Source organism: Citrus sinensis, chromosome 3, assembly GCF_022201045.2.
Source record: "Citrus sinensis cultivar Valencia sweet orange chromosome 3, DVS_A1.0, whole genome shotgun sequence".
Classification (NCBI taxonomy): Eukaryota; Viridiplantae; Streptophyta; class Magnoliopsida; order Sapindales; family Rutaceae; genus Citrus; species Citrus sinensis.
The window spans coordinates 17,877,589-17,896,474 of NC_068558.1; the positions used below are offsets into that span (position 1 = coordinate 17,877,589).

General features: G+C 34.6%; 1 protein-coding gene across 1 annotated transcript; it reads left to right on the plus strand.

Annotated features, from left to right (window-relative positions):
- On the plus strand, positions 1-711 carry LOC107175126 (wall-associated receptor kinase-like 2). Its single transcript, XM_015526500.2, has one exon. It carries the CDS (start codon positions 1-3, stop codon positions 709-711), a length of 711 nt encoding a protein of 236 aa, XP_015381986.2.
- Positions 712-18,886: the final 18,175 nt, after the last annotated feature.

Below are 18,886 nucleotides of genomic sequence, written 5' to 3' on the forward strand. Positions count from 1 at the left end.
ATGGCTACTGACAACTTCAATACCAATCGAATCCTTGGTCAAGGAGTCCAGGGCACAGTGTACAAAGGAATGTTGGCAGATGGAAGAATTGCGGCTGTGAAAAAATCCAAATTAGTGGATGAGGGTAATGTTGAGCAATTCATCAATGAGGTGGTAGTTTTAACTCAAATTAACCACATAAATATTGTTAAATTGTTCAGATGCTGCTTGGAGACAGAGGTTCCTCTTTTGGTGTATGAATTTATTCCAAATGGAACTCTCTATCGATATATACACGACCAAACTGAGGAGTTCACAATCACATGGGAACGTTTACGCATTGATGTAGAAGTTTCAGGTGCTTTGTCCTATTTGCATTCAACTACTTCTATTCCTATTTATCATCGAGACATCAAGTCTGCAAATATACTTTTGGATGATAAATTTCGAGCAAAAATTTCAGATTTTGGGGCTTCTAGATATGTCACGATTGATCAAACTCATTTGACCACACGAGTACAAGGAACTTTTGGATATCTAGATCTAGTGTACTTTCAGTCAAGTCAATTTACAAAGAACGGTGATGTTTATAGTTTTGGAGTTGTTTTTGTTGGGCTTTTAACTGGACAAAAACCTATCCGTTCAACTGACACCGAAGAAGATAAAAGTTTAGCAGGGTATTTTCTCCGAGCAATGAAAGAGAACTGTTTGTTTGATATGCTTGATGCTTAAGTTCTTAAGGAAGCCAAGGAAGAAGAGATTATTACCATTGCTATGCTTGCAAAAAGATGCTTGAACTTGAATGGGAGGAAGAGACCTACAATGAAAGAAGTAGCATTTGAATTAGGGGGCATTAGAGCTTCAATCGGACCTCAAAATTGTGAAGGCATTGATTTTGTGGGTGGCAATTTTAAAACTGGTTCATCTTCCACAGGGGCAATTTTAAATGCTGTTGCTTTTTCTGTAGATGCTGACCCTTTGTTTTCAAACAAGTGGTGATTAAAGGGAAATTCTTCCCTTTGAAATGTAATTATTTCATTTCAAAATAAATTTAGTTGTGGACTTTTGCATTATGCTTCTCTTATGGTTAAAATTTTTCACTCTAGATCAAAATATACAGAGTTTGATGTTCACTTTGTAAGTAGTCAGTGGAGAAATAAATTTACAAGGTAGATTCCAAAAAAGCATCTGGTGGCAGACATATTTAAAGATTTAAGAAGTAAACCTCTAATGCTACCATTATTTAGGGGCCCTGTGCATCAAGAAACAGAGGACCCTGCACTCGAACTTTGAAGCTGAAGGAGTTGGACATCTCAGCATCTGAGTCTGCATACAAGTGGAACAGGAGATGCTGACATGACATCCTACGTGGAACTTATGCGACACATATAATGAGTCCAATTCGTTCCTAGTTCATACGCTTACATTGTAACCCCGTTCTGTGTTTCCAGTACCATTGGTGAATCATCACTTCGTGCCATTGTATTGCTAATAGCACCTTTGCCTTGATTGATTTTGCTGATAATATGTAGGTTGCATTTGGTACTGAGGTGCTATAACTTTTAATCTGCAGTTATTGTGGAGTAAAAGTCATAGTTGTGGTGTACAAGCTAATGGTGTTGGGTAAATTTTAATAGTTGTGGAGTGGAAGCTATAGTGTTTGGTAAATTTTAATACATGTAGAGTGGAAATTGATGAATATTTGTAATAATTAATTTTAAATAATATTATTTTTAATTATTAATTAATCAAATTAGTTTTCATATTTTGAATTATTAGATTAACATATGATTGTGTTTATTACTTTGACAAATTAAATTAATATTTAATTAATCAAATTTATTTTTCTATACAAGTTGTAATAAATATTTTTTAAAACAAAATAATTTAAAATTGAAAATAAATAAATTCTAATTTTACACATTGATTGAAGAAATAAATTATACTAAATATGTCTAATAAAGATCATACAACATAACATTATAAAATTAAAATGTAATTAATTACAAAATTCTTATAAACATTTCCATTGTCATGCCTCCATTAAACTTGCAGCAACGCCATCTCTGAAGATTATTTTATCTTGAGTTATGTTATCGACTGTATCATAACTTTTTGTGGGAGATGCAATATAGCTTATATGTTCACTATTATTATGATTTAGCTTATCCATTGTTTCATCAAAATGATCATGATTTTGTGAATATCCTTTGATGTAATTATGTAAGGCCATGGTAGTAATAACTATCTTCACCTGCTTCTTTAATGTATGGCTTGGCATATTTTGTAAAATCTTCCTTATTTGTTTTAAACCCCAAAAGCACTTGTTAGAATGAACAATACTCTCAACATTAAGAGATTCAAATGCCTCATTACTCTCTAAAGGAAAACTAGATGAGGGAAACCAAACAAGGTCACTTGTAGCCACTGCATTTGAATAGTTAATTTAGTTTTTTCTCCAACTATGAATCAATACCATTTTTTTGAATTCTATTGAATTGCAAATTTTCATTTATTTTCTTTTCCTACCGGTCCTCACTTGCATCAACTGTACTTAACTATGATTCCACCTTAAATATGTTTCCTAGTCAATCATATTCTTCCACAATTTCCAATTAGTTCTAAGAGAATCCTATTTGTTTTTCATTTGAGTTCTATTATAATCCAATCCAATTTCTTCAGTGAATTCCTTAATGAAATATTTATATGCTTGGAAAGTAGCCTTACTAGCTGAGCTACTAGACCTAATTTCGTACACTTACACCTAGAATAAAGAATAATATTTCTTTGTCAAACAACAATACCGGAAAGAGATTAATTAAGAGCAATACCCAATTTTTTTAAAAACAAATAACACTAATTAAGGATGAATTATGTGTAGCAGCAATGAACTATGTCTAACGTTACACACCTGTAACACCCCAGCCCAACTTTGAGGACAAATCTAACCACAACTCACCTATGTACTTAAATATCTCTTTACAATCAACAACAATTCAAGTCTAAAATACAATATTTAAATAGCAGGAGACTTTAAAGATTTTGCACAGTCATCTACCATCCTCAATTTAAGTCTTCTCCTCACTCATCACGAATAAATCTTGACTTCTGAAAATTGAATCACAATAAACTATAATGAGTACAAAACTCAATAAGTAAACTGGTTTTTCATATACCAAAATAGATACATACTTATATACAATGTAAATAGATAATATGCCATGATATTTTCAAAACACTATAAAATAAATTCATCAAAATCTCTTTCTGTTGCTTTCAAACTTTCACATTTTCTTTCAATAAAATACATATCATGCATAAGGCATTTTGCGCAATACTTGGCACTTTGCACTATGCGTTGCACTTCACGACACTCTGACCCTCGAGAAGTGGCCCCTACATAGTCTCAAAAGGTGGCCCCCACACGGCTTCAAGAGGTGGCCCCCAATGCAAACTCTCATAAAACTAAGTATAATAGCAAAATTCATGTACAAATCATAAAATTATAAAATGCAATATTATTAAACATACTTTTTATAAAAGCTTTGCATGTTCATGCTTATGCCAATGAACTTTCACACACACATATGCCCATGCATATAATCATGTTCAACACATAACAACACATCACATAAAAACATGGGTAGAAACATATAAATCATATTTGTGCATATAAAAAATAGGTTTTTCAAACATGTCAAATATATACATATTAATTTATTGTGATCCATTTAGAAGTTTAGTTTACTTACCTCTTGGCATCCACATGTAACAAATGCGTATTGATATCATCAACCTAAAAATCATTTATAAACTCTCATTAGATATAATCAAGTCCTAATCATAATTCTAATGTCCTCAAATTTCTCATTTTAAACATATCCTAAACTCAACCTCAAATACTCTCAATATTCGATCCCAAAACAGAACAACCCATGTTCTCCGATTTTTGATAATTTATTATCTTATTGGAAAAGTCCCAAATTTTCAAGAGTATATGCTAACATACTAGAAATTCATTGATTAAAATTTCATAACTTAATTCTTTCAAAAACTATTGAAAATAATTTACGTTTCAGATATCATTAATTCTGTCAAACAACTTTCTATTTTAAACATACTTGTTTTAAAAATACAAAACAATTTATTGTTTTATCATAAAATCATGAAAATTTCCAAAATCACACTAGACAAATATAAAAGTTGCTAATCCAAGTTTCATAAGTTTGGAAGAAATCTAGCTATGGTAAGATAAATTCGTAATTCATGTTCTTCATTGAAATTAGAAATTTCCATGTTTTCAAACTTGAGTTTAAAAATTGTAATTAATTGAAATCTTATCCGGTTAGCTTGAAACAAGTTCCAAACATTCTTCTAGTTTAAGATATTCAAAATCTGGAATCAAAATCAATTTGTACAAATGGCTATGATTTTCGAAATAACACTCTGTCAGCATATTTTCTGTGAAATCTTAAGTTCTACTTCTATTACTACTATCTAACCATGCTTCTCTATAACAATTAACACACTCTCAGCATAGTTTCTGTGAAATTTACCTCCAATTCTCTCTCGACATAATATCCAATTCAAAAGCCACTACTTTGATCTCATGTGTCGCTCATGGCTAACAAAGAAGAAGACTTTCTTTTTCTTCTTCTCTTCTTCTTTTTCATGTGTTCTTTTTTTTTTAACTCGCTCTCTCTCTCTCTCTCTCTCATTAATAGCAAAGGAAGGCATCTATTGGGGTATTACGCGTTTACCCCTTAAAAGAATTTCGTCCTCGAAATTTGCTTTTAGTTATGCTCAAAAGAATCTAAACCTCAAAATCACTTATGACCAATAAATCCTTATAAAGACTAAAAAGAAACATATCACGCTGTCGTTGCGCTACTCTGATGCCTCAATTATATATTTCTTTGAAACAAAATCACAAAGCCTAAAGGTGTGGTATAGACCTAATTCTATTCATCCTTACAACATCCTTTCCAAGCGATGTAGGATGTCACAAATGTCCACACATTCTTGATTGGGAATGCTCTAATACCATTTGTAACATCTCAACCTAAACTCTAAGGACAAATTAATCTAACAATAACTCACCTATGTACTTAAATATCTCTTTACAATCAACAATAATTCAATCCTCAAATACAATATTTAAATAGCGGGCGACTTTAAAAATTTTGTCAAACCATCTACCATCCTTAATTCAAGTATTCTTCTCACTCATCACGAATAAATCTTGACTTTTGGAAATTGAATCACAATAAACTATAATGAGTACAAAACTTAAAAAGCAAACTAGTTTTTCATATACATAGATACTTATATATAATATAAATAGATGATATGCCATGATCAATTCAAAATACTGTAAAACAAATTCATCAAAATCTCTTTCTGTCGTTTTCAAACTTTCACATTTTCTTTCAATAAAATACATATCATGCATCTAGTAATTTACGCAATGTGTGGTACTTTGGACTATGCGTAGCACTTCGCGGCACTCTATCCCTCGAGAGGTGGTGCAACACCTTGGCAAATCCTACATTGACAAAGCATAGAAGAGATGTTGGGTTTATAAGAGGTGTTTCATGACACGACACAAAAGCGTATTACTCACAAGTATAAGAGTGTCTAGTTATAATATAACCCGGTGAGTCTGGGGTCGAACCATAGGGAATTTTAAAATCTAGTTGTCAATTTGTTAAACAGAGAAAATAATTCTGGGGAAATAAATTATTTGAAAACAATTTAAAAATATGCTAAGGTTACGGGATCCACTCTCAGTATTCAAACTATAATTTTTATACTCTCTCATTTATATTTTGCCTCACTTTTACTAGTTAATTATTATATCACTTAATTCTATGTGTGAGGATAAATATGGAATAAAGTACCCAAATTTTGACATGGAAGAACTGGTTGGAAAGGCTGTGCATGATTGTCATTTGTCCAACTGAAATTTGGGTGGTTTCTCCAACCCAAGTTGTAAGTTTGGGAGTATTGATTTGAATTTGGCCTTTTGAAATTGTCAACGACATTTACTTGTTCATGCAAAATTTCTCTCAGAGCTGGCAAAGTTGGACAGTCCTGCATAGAATGGTTAGTAGAATTGCAAACATAACATGAAATATTTTGAACAGACTTTACATGATCATTCCTTTTCAACTCTAATGCTTCGACTTTTCTAGTTAAGAATGCAAATGTGGCTTGAAAATCATGGTCTTCCCTAAGGTTGTGCATGCCTCCACTAAATGGAGATGACTGAGGCTTACTTGATGACTCATAAGAACCAACTGTATCCCAGTGTTGTGCATTCTCTGCTATATAGTTAAGATAGTCTAATGCATATTCAAGACTTTTATCCCTAAACTCACCATTACACATCATTTCAACGACTTGTCTACCTTGGGATGTTAATCCCTCGTAGAAATAAGACACTAATCTCCATGTTTCAAAACCGTGGTGTGGGCAAATGTTAAGTAGTTCTTTAAACCTATCCCAACATTGGTAGAGGGTTTCTCCTGGTTTTTGAGTGAATGTGGTGATTTGTCTTTTGAAAGAATTTGTTATGTGGGGTGGGAATAATGTTTTCAAAAATTATACTTGCATTTCATCCCAAGTTCTGATAGATCATGACCTAATGTTAGAGTGCAATTTATGCACTAGTTTTGTATTGTTTACTTCCTTTAATATCGATGTTTTGTACTTAATGATAGTGATTTACTTGTCTTTTATTTTTGTAGGTGCAATTCTATTGATTGGTGCTAAAATTGAGCTACAAGATGATGTTTGAGGATCATTGTTTTCCTGGAGAAATTATGAGCTTTAGAAGAACTTTGTTGATAAGGCGTGGGCGCGTGCTGTCAACTAAGGACTTGCAGTTTTTATTTTAACGTGTTTTATATTTTTGGTTATTTTTGTAATTTCAAATTTAATATTTACATAATATTTTAGATATTAGTATTTTATTTTGGGAGAAACGCTAGAAGAGGGGGGAGAGAGATTTTTGGAAAAAGAAGAAAAAGTAACCCTAGATCTAATTTTTCTCTTCTCTCTATGAAGAACTAAACCTATTATTCTGGTTAAAGGTTAATAAAGCTTTGATTCATCATTATTGTGAGATCTTTCTTATGCTTTAATTGTTTTATTGCTTTTTGGGTATTTGTTTATTCTCTAAATTATTGTCATGATTATGTTTGTTAATTAGATAATTGGCCACTACTTAATTATCAACTTAATCTATTATCAATTAAAAGATTCATCGTATGAAGATTTTAATGTTTATGACAAATAGTATAGTAGTGCGTTGTGTTATGAGAATAAACAATCTAATTTAAATGAAGTATCGTATGCGTTTGTTGATTAGGATTTGGGTCTCTCTGGTTTTTCAGGCTGTCAATTGATTAAATCCTATGATCGTATCTAGGGTTGTCTATTGTTTAGGGAAATAACCAATGGTCGTACCTTGGTTATAGACTAGTTAAGGAGAGATTGACTATTAGAGAGTCTCAGTAGCTATAACCGGTCTATTCATAAGTAGTAGTGATTTATATTTGAATCAATGATTAGTAGTTGAATTAAGCTGAGTTAATTCCTTCAACCAGAGCTTTTCCTAATTTGAATTAAAATTTGAATTTGCATTTTTGTTATTTTAATTTGATTTTTATTATTGTCAACAATCCCCCCCATTTTGCATTTTACATTTTAAAATAATTTAAATAATTATCGATATCTATGGACACGACCTTATGAAGGTTTTTCGGTGAATATTGTGGAGGAAGTGACTCTCGAGAGTCCCATTTATGCAGATTGATGCATGAATGTGTCTAACCAAAGATATAAAACAAAGGCGCTTTTTGGGAGGCAACCCAAATGATTTATTTATTTTGATTTTTGTTATATCTTTTGTTTTTAATTTTGATTCAGATTGTTTAAATAATGTTTTTGCTTATTTTGGCCAGAAGAAAATTTTTGGTTAGGCGTGCCCACGTTTTAACTAATAAGAACTTCTATGATTTTAAAGTACAATGGTTTTAAGGCTTGCCCATATGCTTATTAAAAAAGTACTTCTGTAATTTTTTTTGGTGTCTCAAGTGTCTCTTTTAGTTTTTAGTTTCAATAAAAAAAATATTTGAAAATAAAAAGGTTTTTTAAAAAATTTTATTTGATAAAAAAAATTGAAATTTTTTTTTCAGGTTTTAATCCCTAGCGCGCAGCTCTAGCCTGCGTCTCCAGTGCAAGCAGCCGCGTCTGCACCAGCCCAGCATCCTGCGCGCAATACCAGCCGTGCAACCAGCACCAGCGTCTCCAGCGCGCGTTTGCACCAGCCCTGCAAGCAGTCCAAGCCCAGCAACCCGCACAGCCTCACTCTCCTCTGTTCAAAGGACCGCCGCTTTTCGCATTCAAACAAAACCCGTGAGTGAAATTACTGTAACAATGCCAAAGAGGAAAGCATCAACTTCCAAGTTATCAACGTCTAAAAAAAACTCGTTGCAAAGAAATCCAAGATTGCCGCTCCCACTACGGTCCCATGGAACACAGTTTCAGATTCACGCTAAGCCGTGAGACAAAGATCGAAATATGGAAAAGGCATGAGTGTTTTGCCACTTGCTGAATCTAATCTCAGAGGGTGCCTCACATTCACGACTCAACAAGAGAAAGAAATGTACAAAGATATTTCCAAGTGAAAAATACTTCCAGCTAAGTATATTCATTACCCGACTCTTGAAAAATTGAATGTTAAGGATAATTTTAATTCTTTGATAGATAAGATTGGTTTGCGTAAGTTTGTTGATGTTGATTGTTTGGGTTATGTTGAGTTGATTAGGGAGTTCTATGCTACTTTTCAATTTAATATACCGAATGATTTTACTTTGCATACTCTGAATGTTATAAAGTTTAGGTTAATGCGACGAAATTTTTCACAATCTATTACAGATTTTAACCTAGCTTTAGGATTCATTGATGATGATTATTCTTCTAGTGATGCATATTTAGGGACAAATTGTGACTTTAGCGAAAATTTTGAGCCTTATGGTCTTTGGCGTAATTTATTTTTTGATCACAATGCCTATGACCCGAGTAAATCAAAGAGCTCTTTTTTACGTGATCCTGTTTTGAAATGTGTGCATCGGTTCTTAGCATTAGGAAATAAAGATCACTCGAGAGTTTTCTCTAAAATTGAGTTTTATTTTATTTGGTGCATGTTAAATGATGTGAGGCCTAATCTAGGTTTTTAGTTAGCAGATCAATTTTAGAGTGTGCTTAAACGGTATAGGACTTTATTTCTTGGTCTATACATTACTCTGTTAGCTATAAACTTATGTGTACTTGATCTTGACAATAATGATTTACATCCTGCTTGCAAAAAGGAATTTTTGGATATGTCTTTGTTTGAAAGAGCAGGTTTGGTCGAATTCGAGGGGAGATTTCAGTTTACTGAACCAGGACCCACTCAAATTCCAAAGAAGCTTTATGCTAGGAGTGGTGCTACCTCTGATGACGTGTTTGACGACGAAATTGCTGCCCCACCAACTATTCCTGCTACATCTGCACCACCTTTGAGCATTTAGTTAGAGAAAATGGAGCACATGCTAAACAAGATGAAGCAGAATTTGGCCGCATACTTCGAGAGTGTGGGATTTATCCCACCATTTCCATCAAGCCCATAAACGTTATGTGGATCAAAGCTCACAATTCAGAGAAGTTTTGCCTTTAATCTTTTATCCTTATGCTTTATTTCTTTATGTGAGCTTTGATTATCATACATTGAGGACAATGTAAGTTCTTGGTGTGGGGGAGGGATTTTTGCAATATTGATATCTGGAAGTATTATTTTTACTCTGCTCATCTTTAAATGATTTTGGAGTTAGTATGCTTCATATATTATTCTTAATTTTTTTCTTTTCTTTTCTTTCTCACTACTCTTTTCCCATCTATCTCAAATTATTTACATCTATTTTTATTTTATCATACTCTTTCATCACTCACATTTTATATTTCACTTTTTATATTACTACATACTGTTGTGCAAATTTTAATGTACTCGCAAGCGCACGAATCTATTGTAGTATAGATCTATGGTGACGAGTGTCGATCCCACGAGGAGGTGGATTTTAATTGTGTAGAATTAATTTTGTAAATGGGTAGTTGGATTTATTGTGGAAATGATTTGGAATATGCTAATAATTAAATTAAAATGGCGAGAATAAATTCTAAAATTGGAATAGCAATTGAGAGAATAAATTGAAGAGAAAATCTATTAAATTGACGTACTTGGGTATCTGGATCCGTATAAACATGCATCATGGGCTAAATATTCCTTATTAATACCAATTAAATCATGAGGGGGGAATCCACACCTCATGAAACCACGCTCTAATCAATATGGTGCTAAGGGCTTATCGTGCCAAATAATAATAATCTTGTACTAGAGAGCCGGTGAAACCAAGGCGGTACTAGACAAGATTAGTATTATTTGTCGACGAAAAGTCAAAACATCCACAAAAACTAGAGGGGAAGAGAAAGTAAATTTACCAAATAAAGCCCATGACACATGTTGAGACTTCACCTTCAACCCAAGCTTGAAAGAAAATTAGCCACTCATAATTGAATTAGGGGCAAAATGGGAATTTATTAAAATATGAAGAAAATACAAGATGGAGAGGAAATTACAGAAAACAGAGTCCAAAAATGGATTCAGAGATATCAAATTAGGGGGGAGAGGCCCCCTTTTTATAGATACATGGAGTAAATCATGGCCATCGGATTAAAAATAGTTTGGACGCTCAGGATTGCGCCACGTCATCAGTCAACAGTCCACGGTTTGACCACGCGGATGAACAGTAACACGGTTTGACCCGACTTTGAACAGTAACGCGGTTTGACCCGGATGAACAGTAATGCGGTTTGGTTGAAAATAATCCTGTGTGATGCATGCACCGTACGCGAGATTTTTCGTCCACTGATATGCTGCCACGTCACCATCAACAGTACATAAGAATTTTAGTCCAACAGGATCGTGACACCTCATCAGTCAATGCCACATCATCGGTCAATGCCACGTCATCATCCGTCTATGTGAACAGTGTCGTGAACAGTAACGTATACAGTACCGTACACGTGAATAGTACCGTACATGTGAATAGTGCCATTTTTCCTTTTATGCTCCTCTTAAGGTTTTCGACTGTCCTGAGTTCAAAAGTGATGTCCGTTTTGCCGTCTGAACTCTCCTTTATTGTGAAATGACTATAATGCCCCTAAAATACATAAAATACTTAATTAAAATAAAACACATGTAATTAAATCACAAGAAGGTTAAATACATAAAAGTAAGGGTTGTTAGTAAGACTTGAAATGTAAAATGACGGTTTTCTCCTTTATAAATATGCATTTTCTAACACTCAACACACCCCCCAACCAGCTTATTGCTAGTCCCTAGCAAATAAAGCGAAAACAAAATTCAAATTCAAAATATTATTATTATTATTTTTTTTAATAGAAACATTCGTATTTATTCCGTCAGATTAATGATAGCAATCAAATAAAAGTATAAGCATTATCTCCAGTCTAAAGCAACATCACACCCACATCAACCATCCACATGAATCAGCCCAGCAGACTTTGTCATAGCTACTTTCAAGAATGACATGTCAAACCCCAAAATCTCACTGGAAGTAGTGACACTCTCACAAAGAAATTAAAACCAATAAAAATAGTCACTCCAATGAATGGTAATTGAGAGAGAAAATAATAAAGAAGTGATATCACATGCTCTCACCAAGATGAAATAAATATGCCCTCAGCTTAGAAATAATACGATCTCAAGTCAAACAAAAATGCTAGTCAACCCAATTTATTTATCTCTTTTTTTTTATTATGCATCACGACATCTTTTTAGCCCATATAACTAGCTTCTACTTCAAACTATAGTTCCCTAAAATCAAGAAGGACTTTTATTAGGACGTAACGTAGGCTAAGGACATGGCTAACAAAGAAGGAAAATAAGGAAAACAAAGTGTATGTTTGAGAAAAATGCAGAGAATTTTTTTTTTTTTTGGAAGTTGCAAGGTGGATTTCACCTATTATTTTTATTTTTATTTTTTTTTGAAACAACAACTTTTGTTTTGTTTGTTTGTTTTTTTTTTTTGCATAACTTTACTGAACAACAAAATTATTTACATTTTCTCAAACATATATAGGTGATGGAACTTATAAGACATTGGGTAATACTCCAAATCGGAGTGGGTCAAGATGATAAGTTGACAAAGAAAAAGGTTTTTTTTTTTTTTTTAAAGGCTCAAAAGGGTTAACTATGGATATTTGATAAAAGGGATGGCTAGAAAGGCTCAAACGGATCAAAGATGGCCTTTCCATCGTCTTTTAGGGCTCTAAATAATCTTCCATATCTACTAGTTAGATGGGCCTCCAAATGTAGCAACACACTCTTTTTTTTTTTTATTTTACAATTTTTTTTTTAAGGGTTAACTCAAAAGTAATTTAGAGATCGTGTATAAAATAATAAACTGCTAAGCTGTATAAAGAGTGGGCAAAAGGGTTATTCTCCAAGAAAAATAATAGGCTCAAAAACTCACTTGGTACTTATTATGACATGTTCATTCCTTCAAGCAACTCACATTTGTCTCCGACATCAACATGTAAAGTAGCAAACATAGCGTAACATCACTTAAGATCAAAGATAATACAAATACTAAAATTTGAAATTAATCATGTCATCCAATGTTAAAACAAATCACACATTTTTTTTTAAACATCATTCTACCCCCCAACCTATTCTAAACATGAAAGGAAAATATGCATGCAAAAATGTGAAAATGATGCATAAAAACTAATTAGAAAAGTTACACGTAAAATGATAGAAAACGAAAATGATTATTTTTTTTTAAAGAAGATGCGTTTCTAGAGGAACTACACTCCATATTCAGTCATCTTCGACTCAAAAGTTGGAAAATGTATATTTATAGAGGAGAAATTAAAAAGAAGAAAAATAAACATAAACACATAATAAAGAAAAAGAAAATGTCTGAATTTTTTTTTTTTATAAACGATGAAGATGCGTTTCTAGAGTCACTACACTCCATATTCAGCCATCTTCAACACAAAAAGTTAGCAACAGTTAGTTTCTACAACAAAAAATTAGTAAAAACTTAACCAAAATTCCACAATTGTCGACTATTCCCTCCCCCCAACCAGAACGAAACATTGTCATCAATGTTTGAAAGGAAAGAAGTAGAGTTTAGAAGACACCACCTGGGTGGTGCAACACAGAAGAAAATATTTATAGGCGGAGAGTTAAATCTAATTTGTACTTCTTACTGCTGCTACTGTTACCATCATTATTTGGACGCTCCAACACGAAGGTCCAGGGGTCTGGCTCCGGTCTATAAGCTTGTAACAGATCAAGTAGCTCATTAGCAGTGTGAGCACAAATAAAAAGTTTTTTCACATTAGCGGGAATGAAATAGTTTTTTATTGCATGGTTAAGAAATGCGATAAAGCCATCATAAAAGTTATTGACATTTAACAAACAGATGGGTTTCTGGTGGATGTGGAGATGGGCCCAAGATGCTAGCGTGATAAGTGCCTCTAGTGTTGCAAGATCTCCTGGAAGGAAAATAAAAGCATCAGCATGATTAAGCATTTCAGTTATTCTTTCCTGCATACCTGAGAGGACTAACTCTTCTCCAGTTGATGAGTCAGACGAACTGCCCAATGGTTTTAAGACTCTTGGGATGATGCCTAACACTTGACTTCCTCTGATAAAAGCTGCTTCTGAGACCATTTTTGATAACCCTCGATTACCTCCTCCATACACCAAGTGTAATTTTCTCGCTGCTATGCTTCGACCAAGATCTATGGCTGCCTCAACGAACTCTTTATGCTTGCCATATGTAAATCCAGAAAGCACACAAATGTTCTTGAATTGTCTATTGGGAGTAGCTGACATTGTGATACTTCTAAAAAATAATTTGTGAGTGCTTGACAAAAAAGAAATCACATTTAAGAGTCTTGGTGATAGTGGGTCATAGTTGTGTATGATGTAACATGTCAGTGTCAAATAACGCGTAAAGCACGTGGCTCGCTAGTCAAAAAGGAAATAGTAAAAGGGAAAAAGAAAACAGTAATAAGAAAAAAAGCAAACAGTAATAAAATTTTTAAAGACAATAATGCACACAATAAAACAATAGTGAAATAAAATAACAGTAAAGTGAAAGGATATTTACAGGTAGTTGCGACTGTGGCTCACATCTTCCTTTGGTTTTACGTCCAGAAACGGCTTGAACGCCCTCTATGGGTCGAGGATAGGCTTCCTATCCAGTTTTCTTATAAACTGGCAAACAGGGTCGTTTATAGTCAGATTCCCGAGACTATATCGTTCATGCTCTTTTTGGAATAATGGCCATAACTGGAGAATCGGTCCTTGCACATATCCACTGGGATGCGTTTCAAGAGACAAAAGGATATCATCCAATGACTCCTTATTCAAGCCATCCCTAATGAATTGAATCTTATCTTCTCTGTTATCAGACACCATTCCTAAAGAACATGGGTTTTTATTGCAACTCATTCTGGCACACTTATGACAAGCAACAGAAATTCTTCGAGCTCGTCGTTTTCTTGCATAATTTCCTTTACCACAACCAGGCATGTATGCAATAAATTTTGGAGGTAACTCACCTGCCGATCGTACTTTAGCCTCGATTAACCAACGGATGTCAGCAGGTATGTTATTCCTCATGAGTAATCGCATGCGTTCGGACCGAGCTTTATAGATCGTAAGGAGGGCATTCTGAGGAAGTGAAGGGAATCGCTTGTGAAGCTTCGCTAGAATCCCGTTTCTGTCCATACCTTCGCCTCAGAATATCAGTTATTATGGGAAACTGAAGTAACCGACTTGATTGTCACGGAGTACCGTTATCCGCCACTTCACCGGGGTAACAAACTAAAGCACACAAACAGAAAAACAAATTAAAACACACAAAGAAAATTAAAATCGTCCTCTTATTGAATTTACCTCAAGCTCCAACTGGATGTCGTAAACACTTCTCTCAATGTCTCGGAGTTGGCGTTCTAAACCCTCAACATAGGCTACTAACTCTGGTGGTTGTAGAGCCCAAATGCGTTGTGTTTTACAAAATTGAATCTGCCTTTTGAGATGAGTTTTGACACGTTGAAGTGGTTTAAGAATGTTCAGGAGGAACGGTCTAAGTATGAGACTCATGATTAAAAATGATAAGAGAAAACTTAATGGTAAAAATAAACACACTTATGCAAAAACAATTTCAATTAGCAAAAGAATAATAATAAAAAGAAAGAAAGAAAAATCAAATCAATGAAAAGAAAAAAAATCAATTCAAATTTGGTGGGTCACTCAAATTTATCTCGATGTCTTCTCCATGTGGTTGGTATTCTAGATATGACTTTAATCTTTGACCATTAACTTTAAATGTGACACCGTTCTTTGGGTCCTTAGTTTCAATTGCCCCATGTGGAAAAACAGTATGAACAATAAATGGGCCAGACCAACGAGAGCGTAACTTACCTGGGAACAGGTGCAAGCGAGAATTGAATAAAAGCACTTTCTGACCTGGAGTGAAAGATTTTCTCATAATTTGCTTGTCATGGAAGACTTTCATTCGTTGCTTGTAAATCTTGGCATTTTTGTACGCGTCATTGCGAATTTCTTCAAGTTCTGCCAGCTGTAATCTTCTTTCTGAGCTGGCTTGCTGCATGTCAAAATTGAATTTCTTGATGGCCCAATATGCACGATGCTCGAGTTCCACAGGTAGGTGGCAAGCTTTTCCATACACTAGCCTGTAGGGTGACATCCCAATCGGGGTCTTGAAAGCCGTTCTATATGCCCATAAGGCATCATCAAGTCTTAATGACCAATCTTTTCTGTCTGGCCTCACCGTCTTTTCTAATATGTGCTTTATTTCTCGATTGGAGATCTCAACTTGGCCACTGGTTTGCGGATGATACGGGGTCGCCACTTTGTGTGTGATTGAATACTTTGTCAAAAGAGCTTTGAATGCTTTGTTACAAAAGTGGGCACCACCATCACTGATTATTGCTCGAGGGAATCCAAAGCGTGAAACAATGTTGCTTTTTAAAAATGCTATCACCACCTTGTGATCATTGGTCCTACATGGAATAGCTTCTACCCATTTTGATACATAGTCAACAGCAACCAATATGTATTGATGACCAAAAGACGGGGGAAAGGGTTCCATGAAGTCGATACCCCATACGTCAAAAATCTCAACCACTAAAATTGGATTTAGTGGCATCATGTTCCTTCGCGTAATGCTCCCCATTCGTTGACACCTATCACATGAAGAACAGAAAGTGTAAGCATCTCGAAATATAGTTGGCCAATAAAAACCACATTGTAAAACTTTAGTCGCGGTTTTCTTAGCACTGAAATGGCCTCCACAAGCTTGTTCATGGCAGAATGAAAGGATATTCTGAATTTCACTTTCTGGGACACATCGTCTAACAATTTGGTTTGCACAATACTTGAACAAATATGGGTCATCCCAAAAGAAATTCTTTATCTCTGCAAAGAATTTAGCCTTATCTTGCTTGGTCCAATGCTCTGGAAGTTTACCTGTAACAAGATAATTAACTATATCAGCATACCAAGGTAATACTTCCACATTCATTAATTGTTCATCTGGAAATGACTCATTCAATGGTAATAATTCTGTAATTGTGTCAAAATGGAGACGAGAGAGGTGGTCCGCCACAACATTTTCTGTCCCTTTTTTATCTTTGAATTCCAAGTCAAATTCCTGCAAAAGTAACACCCAACGAATTAGTTTGGCTTTTGCATCTTTCTTTGTGAGAAGATATTTAAGAGCAGCATGATCCGTGAATATAATTATTTTACAACCAATGAGATATGATCGAAATTTTTCCAATGCAAACACTACTGCTAGCATTTCTTTTTCAGTAGTTGAATAGTTCAACTGTGCATCATTTAATGTCATACTAGCATAGTAAATAACATGGGGAATTCGATCAACTCTTTGTCCTAATACTGCTCCTACTGCATAATCAGATGCATCACACATGAGCTCAAATGGTAAGCTCCAGTTTGGGGGCTGAATGATGGGTGATGATGTCAACAAATGCTTTAATTTTTCAAACGCAACAAGACATGAATCATTAAAGACAAAAGGTACATCCTTAGCAAGTAGATTGCATAAGGGTCTAGAAACTTTGCTAAAATCTTTAATGAAACGTCTATAAAAACCAGCATGCCCAAGGAAAGATCTTACTTCTCTGATTGTTTTAGGTAGAGGAAGATTAGAAATGAGATCCACCTTGGCTTTGTCAACCTCAATACCTTTGCTCGAAATGATGTGACCGTGAACAATACCTTGTTTTACCATAAAATGGCATTTCTCCCAATTTAAGATCAAGTTCTTCTCGATACATCTCTGCAGAACTAGTGTTAGATGATGTAAACATTGATCAAACGAGTCACCAAAGACAGAAAAGTCATCCATAAAGACTTCAAGGAATCGTTCAACCATATCAGAAAAAATGCTCAACATGCATCGTTGAAATGTAGCAGGTGCATTACATAATCCAAATAGCATTCTCCTATATGCAAATGTGCCAAAAGGGCAAGTGAAAGTAGTTTTCTCTTGATCTTTTGGTGCTATGGGAATCTGATTATATCCTGAGTAGCCATCTAGAAAGCAATAAAATTCATGGCCTGCTAATCTATCAAGCATTTGATCAATAAATGGTAAAGGAAAATGGTCTTTACGTGTGACAGAATTCAACTTTCTATAATCAATGCATACACGCCATCCTGTAGTTACTCTAGTGGGTATCAATTCATTATCAGCATTGGTAACTACTGTGACTCCTGACTTTTTGGGGACAACTTGTACAGGACTAACCCATGAACTATCAGAAATGGGGTAAATGATACCAGCATCTAATAGCTTAAGGACTTCTGTTCTAACAACTTCTTTCATATTAGGATTTAACCGACGTTGCATTTCCCTAGTAGATTTAGCATTTTCATCAAGGTGAATGTAATGCATGCAGTCTACTGGGTTTATACCTTTTATATCTGCTATGGTCCATCCTAATGCTCCTTTGTGCTCTTTTAAAACATCCAACAACTTACCTTTTTGTTCGTCATTTAGGGATGATGAGATGATTACCAGCAGAGTACTTTCTTCTCCCAAAAATGCATATTCCAGAGTGTTGGGTAATGGTTTGAGCTCGAGTTTCGGTGGTAATTCTGATGATGGGATGAGTTTCTTCTCTGATGGTGCTAGTTGTTCAACTCTTGACTTCCATTTATTAGTGTCCATGGATGGTGCTGAGTCAAGTAGAGCGTTGACCTCATCGACCGATCTGTCAATATCAAAATTCAAACCAAAGTGAGTTAAACATGTTTGTAAATGATCATCACTAAGGTTTGAAACAAAAGTATCATCAACTAATGCTTCAATTAAATCCACATCAATAATTCCATCATCTGCACTATGAGGTTGTTTGGCAATGTTAAAGATGTTCAGCTCCATAGTCATGTTGCCGAAAGACAACTGCATATTTCCAGTCCTGCATTGAATGTGAGCATCCGCAGTTGCCAAGAAAGGTCGGCCTAGAATAATGGGGATGTGCTTCCTCGAATCCTGTATTGGTTGAGTGTCAATTACAATGAAATCAACAGGAAAATAAAACTTGTCTACCTGGATAAGCACGTCCTCCACAATACCACGAGGTATTTTCGTGGACCGATCTGCAAGCTGTAACACCACTGGAGTTGGGTGTAATTCTCCAAGTCCAAGTTTCACAAACACTGAATAAGGTAACAGATTTACACTAGCTCCTAAATCCAACAAAGCATTTT

Excerpts from the sequence above, each read along its gene's own strand:
- LOC107175126 (XM_015526500.2), top strand. The coding sequence starts at position 1 with ATGGCTACTGACAACTTCAATACCAATCGAATCCTTGGTCAAGGAGTC.